Source organism: Pterocles gutturalis, unplaced genomic scaffold (genome assembly GCF_000699245.1).
Source record: "Pterocles gutturalis isolate BGI_N339 unplaced genomic scaffold, ASM69924v1 scaffold4717, whole genome shotgun sequence".
Taxonomy (NCBI): domain Eukaryota; kingdom Metazoa; phylum Chordata; class Aves; order Pterocliformes; family Pteroclidae; genus Pterocles; species Pterocles gutturalis.
The window spans coordinates 12,699-19,853 of record NW_010112585.1 but is presented as its reverse complement, the minus strand read 5'-3'; the positions used below and the strand labels follow the sequence as shown (position 1 = coordinate 19,853).

At 55.1% G+C, this 7,155-nt stretch overlaps 1 protein-coding gene across 1 annotated transcript in view; it reads left to right on the top strand.

Annotated features, from left to right (window-relative positions):
- The window catches only part of LOC104462232 (sarcoplasmic/endoplasmic reticulum calcium ATPase 3), a gene marked incomplete at its 3' end in the record, with an annotated part of 25,236 nt that overhangs the window by 5,387 nt on the left and 12,694 nt on the right, over window positions 1-7,155 (top strand). Inside the window, exons 5-7 of the mRNA XM_010074097.1 lie at window positions 1,486-1,566; window positions 2,540-2,625; window positions 3,132-3,596. Coding sequence (XP_010072399.1) covers window positions 1,486-1,566; window positions 2,540-2,625; window positions 3,132-3,596 — 632 coding nt within the window. The remainder of the gene's footprint in view (window positions 1-1,485; window positions 1,567-2,539; window positions 2,626-3,131; window positions 3,597-7,155) is intronic.

Here is a 7,155-nt window from a genome sequence, read left to right as displayed (position 1 = left end):
GCATCAACAACTTCCAGTCAGTCCACCAAGCCCTGAAATGGGGTTAGGAGTGGTGTTGGAAAGCTTGGGCTGTTTTGTTTTTTTTTTTTTTTTTCAGGGAAGAGGAGAGATGGGGACGTGGTGGGTCAGGCGATGTGGGGCGGCAGGCAGGGCGATGCTGGGGTTTGGCGGGGGGGGGGGGGGGGGGGGGGTTACTGGGAGCACTAGGATGGCACTGGGAGGGCTCTAGGGTTGTTCCAGGGAGTGCTCTGCTCCAAACCAAAGAGAAAAGATCCCTGCCCTCCTCCCGCTCGCTGGGGGCTGACGCTGGGCTAAGTGCTTTGCTGGGGTGGGAAAGGGGTGGGAGAATGAGATTGAGGACCTGGGGAGGTCCCAGCATCATCTGAAAGTCATGGCCTAGGCGAGATGCCTGCTTGCTGGCAGGAGGAGGGGTGCGGGTGCTTGCTGTGATGGATATGGGGTCCCAGCTGCCACGGAGGAGTGCGTGGCACTGCAGGGGTGCAGCCAGGGCAGGTGGGACATGGAGGCTTGCTGAGAGCCCACTCGGCTCCTCTGTTCCCCCAGAGCTCCTGCTTTCGCTGCTTGTCCTGGCAAACCCAGCTGGAACCACAGTCAGCTTTGCTCCGGTGGCAGCCAGGGAAGGTGACAGCCAGGGCTGACAGGTCAACCCACACCTGCAGCATCCCTGTGCGGCAGGGACAGGGCAGCCCTGCAGGATTTTGCAGAGGGAGGTGATGGTTGGGACGTGTGGTTGGTCCATGGGAGAGGATGCAGGGCGCCTGGCACAGCACAAATAATGCCCTTGCTGCTGCTGCCTGCTCCCCGGGGTGGCTGCTTTTGTGCCAGGTAATCCCCTAAAATGAGAAATTCCTCCAGGTCCCATCACTGTGCTGCCTGATGTCTGATGGTGCCTCTTTCCAGCTTTCTTTTTTTTTTGACCTGTAAATTATAGACATGCAAAATTAAGCTTTCACGGCAGAAAGGAGGCATCCCGGGGCAGGACCCGGGTTTACCACAGGTTGGACCCCTCGGTGTTGCAAGCTGGGTGCTGCCGTGTGCCCAGAGTTTGCACGAGCTGAAAACCCATGGCAGTTTTGTTCAGTGATGTCTGTGTTTTTTCCCAGGTTTTCCCCCAAACCCCTGCGATGTCTTTAGTGCTCTCCCCATTGATATTTGCTGAGACGTGCCTCCAATCTGCATGTAACTGATGTAGTAAAAATAAATAATAGAAAGAAAACATAATAATTTCTGAATTAACTTTGGGTTTCACATGGTGTTTCTCAACAAAATTCAGTCCCTGCCCTGGAGACAGTTGAAATAGAAAATGATGGTAGACAGTGGGAACTGAGGTGCAGCCCGGTGGCCCCAAGCTTTGGGGCAGAGCCTGGCTGTGCTGGCGCGTTCAGCGTTTGCTGTCCCCCTTCCCTGGGGTGGCGGGCGCTGCCGGTCCCCGCTAATGGAACTGCTCTGCTCTTGCCCTTGTAGTTGGTGACAAGGTGCCGGCAGACATCCGGATCATCGAAATCCGGTCCACCACCCTGCGGGTCGACCAGTCCATCCTCACAGGTGCGTGCAGGCGTGCTGGGGCAGAGCTTTCCCTCTGCTATCGGCCCCAAGTCAGATTTTGGGGCTGACACTGGGCTAAGTGCTTTGCCGGGGTGGGAAATGGGCGGGAGAATGAGATTGAGGACCTGGGGAGGTCCCAGCGTCATCTGAAAGTCATGGTGAGATGTGCCCTGTGCTTGGGCATCCCTCCTGCAAAGCACAAAGCTTGGGGCTTTCAGGGGGGTTTCACGAGGGGCTCTCAGTCCCTCCCCATGCTCCCTCCCTGTGGCCAACGCACAATGACCTCACTTGAGGGAGAGGTGATGATATCTGGGGCTTTTTTTTAAAACGCTGGAAAAGCCCTTAAGGCTGATAATCTATGGTATTTCCAAAATTCTCCCTCTCTGCTGTCAGGGAAGCTGACAAAAAGGGCTTCTGGTATGTCAGCTGTTGTGTGTGATTTTGTAAAGGCATCGAGTTAGGAGATGGCAGCAGGGAAGGAAAAGTGATCAGAAAAAATGTTAAAAACACAGGGAAAGGAAGGAGCCCAGTCCCCTTGCAAAGTGGCTTTGCATTCATTGAGTTCTCCAAGGGCAAAAGGAGATGCAGCAAAAGGGCAAATCTACAAAGATCAAAATATAAACCTGCAGCAGAAGGGCTCTGGCCACCTTTCCTGTTGTGCTGCCCTACAATCCCCACCTGACCGTGACCCCACCAAACCCATGCTGCGGGCCAGTGGGCTCTGTGGCATGGGGGTTTGGCCCCGTCCCGGTGGGGTGTAGGGGGGCTCATGGCCACTAGCCATCTGCACAGGTCATTTTTCTGCAGCCCTCATCTTCAGAACGCCTTGGCCCAGCTCTGACATCCTCACGAGGGATGTTTTGATGGTTTGGTGGCCAAGGGCTGCTATAGGAAGCCGGGGGGTTGTGATGAAGGCTCACAATGGCATTGAGTGGAGGCTGGAGAGGAAACGTGTGTGGTTCATCTTCTGCAGGGGAGTCTGTGTCGGTGATCAAACACGCTGACCCCATCCCCGACCCCCGGGCTGTCAACCAGGACAAGAAGAACATGCTTTTCTCCGTAAGTCGCTCGCGCCTGTCCCCACCTCTCCCGTGGTTTTTCAAAGAGCTGCCGAGCGAAGCAGCTGATGGACGTGGGAGATCTCTGAGCAGTGAAAGGGAATGCATGCATGAGAAAGACCCGAATCCATAAAAAGAGCCCCAAACCCATAAAAATGAGGACCTGCTTCCGTGAGATTTTATTTGGGCTGTGGCACATCATGCTCTTAAATGTCTTGGGCAATCTCAGTGGGTTTTCCATCAGGTAGGAAGCATTATGGATGGGGAAAAGGTTTGTGGTTGAGCCTGGAGCTATTGCAAATTTGGGTTTCCTCCTTGCCTGTGTTCTTCTTGGGCAGAAGTCCGTCCCGTTGCTTTAGCATGGGTTTATGTAGAATCCCAGGATGTCTCATTTTCCCCTTAACTAAGATCTCATGTACTCCTTTCCCAACAAGTGACCCATTTCCTTGCTCAGGCTGAGAGGTTTCAAGCCCACATACCCTCTGTGTCCCCTTTCTTCCCTCCCAGGGCACCAACATTGCAGCTGGGAAGGCCGTGGGGGTTGTCATTGCGACAGGAGTGTACACCGAGATCGGGAAGATCCGAAACCAGATGGTGGAGACGGAGCCGGAGAAGACCCCCTTGCAGCAGAAGCTGGACGAGTTCAGCCAGCAGCTCTCCAAAGTGATTTTCCTGGTGTGCATTGCCGTCTGGGTCATCAACATCAGCCACTTCAGCGACCCCGTCCACGGCGGCTCCTGGTTTCGGGGTGCCATCTACTATTTCAAGATTTCGGTGGCGCTGGCAGTGGCTGCCATTCCCGAGGGCCTCCCGGCCGTCATCACCACCTGCCTGGCACTGGGCACGCGCCGCATGGCCAAGAAGAACGCCATCGTCCGGAGCCTGCCCTCGGTGGAGACCCTGGGCTGCACCTCCGTCATCTGCTCCGACAAGACCGGCACCCTCACCACCAACCAGATGTCTGTCTGCCGGGTGAGTGCTGGGGGATTTTGGGGTTTGGGGTGCAGGGGGGATGCTCTGTAAGCCCCCAAGCACTCTGCATCCCTCCATCCCCATCCTGGGGTGATGGGCTTTGCTGTCCTCACCACACTTGTTTCATATTAGGAATTGGAAGGTGGGCATGGAAGATGGTTCATAGGAAGCCATGAGCTTCCTCATGCCTGACCAGGGTCGATAAGGTTTAAGGCTTCTCTTGGCATGTTGTAAATCAGAAAATTCACTTTTATGAGTGCACCAGTTTGGAGGTGCTGTGTTGCAGACTTATTTCAGGGCTTCCTCTCCACAGACCATTTCTTCTGGGATGTGGCATTGAGATGGAGCTCCTGGAGAAGCCAGTGCAATCAGCCTCCTCTGCTCTTTTGCCCGTTTTCACCCTGTTTTTAACAAAACCAGCGAGAAATCCTGGACCATGCAGAATTATAAAGCCTGGATTTATGAGGCCAAAACGTGGAGGGTCAGTGCAACTTGGAGGGTCAGCGTGGGTCCAGCTGGCTGTGACCAACTTGTGCAGAAATCCAAGGGTTCAAAGAAGATGCCCGTGACGTGGTGAAACAGTGCTTGGTTACCCGTCCTCGCCTGGTGAACGTCTGCCATCCGAAGTTGTGTGCAGCTGGGCTCGGACCGAAAGCACTTCTGACAGGGGTGGTTTGGTGAAGAGGTCTGGAGGCTCCAGGTCTACCAAAGAGCTTTGCTCCTGCGTGCTTGACCTCATGAGGAGGTGACTTGGTAGGAACGCCTGGACCATCCAAGTATTTCTCAGTTTCCCCATTAATCCTCGTGTCTCAGGAAAGCTTTTTGTTCATGGCTTTGGCGCGTCGGTTTTATGGGAGAACGTTGGAAAATATGTTGCTGTGAGGAAAAATGGACCTGGCCACTGTCCCTCCTCTCTGACACTTGGGTGGCGTGGTGGGAAGCTGTGACCGAGCTGCAAGCTGGCCACAGGCTTTGACCACTGGTTTGCTCAGCACAAACTACTGGAAGCGTCTGATATTTCTGCCCTGTAAATTATTCAAAACGAGGCACAGCTGGAAAGAGGCAGTGACCAAGCTGCCCACGTCTCGCACGAGGACATTTTCTGCCCCATGGATGCAGGGAAGCGAGTAAAGGGCAAGCCCAGCGTTTGGGGTCTCTTTAGCTCTGCAGACTGCAGAAGGAGAGGTAGGACATGATCACGCCTTCCCCAAACCATGTCCTGCTGGAGGATCTGCTCCTTGAACTTGGGCAGAGGTGCCACCATCTCCCGCGGCACGGTGTGGTCGGGAGAGGCAGGATTAGCGATGCTGAGACAGGGAGAGGGCAGGAGGGGGACGAAGCGGGGCAGCAGCACTCATGAAGTTTCTCGCTTCAATCTGCCCTAATTTGGCCCAAGTTAAACTTTGCAAAGCAGCACATTTGGGAAAAAAAAAATTTTTTTCGATTCAAAATTCTGTGTATCCTCCACCCCATTTCCCCACAACCCCCTACTGATATCCGTCTTATTTGCTTGGCTGAATCCTGACTCCCAGGGCATGATGCCGAGAGCCAGGCTGGCCTCAGGACACACAGACACGGCAGTTAACGTTTAACGGCCAGGGATTCCCGCGCTGACGCAGGCAGTGAAGGCTGCACTGTCAAGCGGCGGGTGGGTAAATATTTGCACTGGGCGGCCGTTGGCGTGTCCTGGACGTGCTCCTGTGCTGAGCAGCTGGCTCAGCTCCGGGGGTGCAAAAGCCACGAAAGCCTGTTGATAACGTAGAAAAATGATATATTAACTGGGTGGGATTTAATTAATGCACACCTTTCATAGGGGTGAGCGCAGCTGCTTGGGCACAGGGTATGCTGCTGAGCGGCGTTTGCCCTTTTGTCTTGCTGCTGGCGTTACGTCTGTAGAGCCCTAAAGTGACTCTTGAAAGGCTTCGGGTCTGTTTTAACCCCTCAGCTGGTTTCTAAGGGCTGCGCTGCTGACTCCGGGTCCCGCTCAGTGCCCAGGACTCGTGGCCAGGGTGCCGGCAGAGCCAGCTCAGCAGGATGCTGTGGATGCCATGTGGTCAGCATGGGCAAAGCTGTGCCCCCCAAATACCCGTGGGTGTTAAGTGCCCCCCAAAGGGCTTGTGCCAGGGGACTCGTCCATCTGGGGTGGCCGAGATTTTGGTGTTTCTGCTCTGGCCTCGAGTCTGGAGGTTACAGCTCTGCAATAACGCCACAAACCCACTTAGTAAATCAGATGAAACCTGTGGTTTATGTCACGCACTTCATGGTCAACTGGGGGTCTCCGAGACCACCATCCCACCCAGCCCGCGGTGCACAGCAGACAGCCTTCTCCCAACCGCTAAATAACCGTGGGTGGGAGTGGTGGGAGTCTGGCAGGGGGAGAAGGGGCAGGGAGGCATTGCAGCTCTGCTCGTGCACATTTACATCAGTCTCCTAAAAGTTGCAGCACCCTTTTATGCACCATAACTTAATTTTTCCAGGAGCACAAGGGTGGCATTAAAACATCAGGACCCGAAGCAGGGATGCGAGCGTGGCTGCGTGTGCTCAGGGCTGCTGCTGCATGGGGCAGAGCGGGACGGGGCTGGATGGAAGGGGAGATGCTGATGTCCTGTGTCTGGGAGAGAAAGGTGGCCAGTGGTGTCTGGCTGTCCCTGAGGGGGCTGGTGGTTTGGGGAACAAAGCAGAAAGGGGATGATTAGCAGTAAACCTTGAGCAGAGCCTGGACGTGCAAATTCCCGTCACGGTGCAGCCACCTGGGACCTGTGCAGGTTCTGTTTGCTTTTTAATCTCCAGGACGTTGTGCCTTGATCCAGCAGTTTTGTCTGTCTAAACCGGTCACTAATTAATGGGAGACCTTGCTGAGGGGCTCCCCGGGGCGGTGGCCAAGCTGGGGGCTGTGCCGGGTGCCGGTGGGTGCCTCTCGGCCGGGGCTGCTCCTAGCGCAGGAGGAAAATGATGCTGAGCGTGGGCTGATTGATGGGGAAATGAAGGATGATTACAGCCTCTGACGATTGCAGACAGCCATCCTATCTCGGTTGCCTTTTGACGAGTAGTACTTTTAAAGATATTACAGAAAATACAGAAATGCAGAGACATATCCTTTGTGTCTCTCGTCCCCGTGAGCCTGCAGCCAGATACTCTGTGCTGCTGGGGGGATGGTGCATCCATGAGTGCCCTTTGCTTCCTAAAAATACCTGCTGGCAGCATCCGGCTGTGTGGTACGGCGCTGGGGCCAGGCGAGATCCGCGGGGCAGGAGCCGGGTGTGCTCTTCATAAGCACGTGCTAATATTTTCCTTTCCATCTCTCTGGTATATTAAAACCCTAAAACACCAGCATGGCTTTAGAAGGGTTAAGGGCAGGGGGGTGAGCAGGAGGAAGCCCTGGGGGTGCTGGCTGTGTTCTCCTTGCTGGTGTTCACCGTGGCCATGCATGGGGTCAGGCAGCCCTTCTGTGACATGGACCTCTGACAGCGGGGCCAGAGGAGCCACGGAGATGGTCCGAGGCTGGAGCAGCTCCCGTGCGAGGACAGGCTGAGAGAGTTGGGGGTGTGCAGCCTGGAGA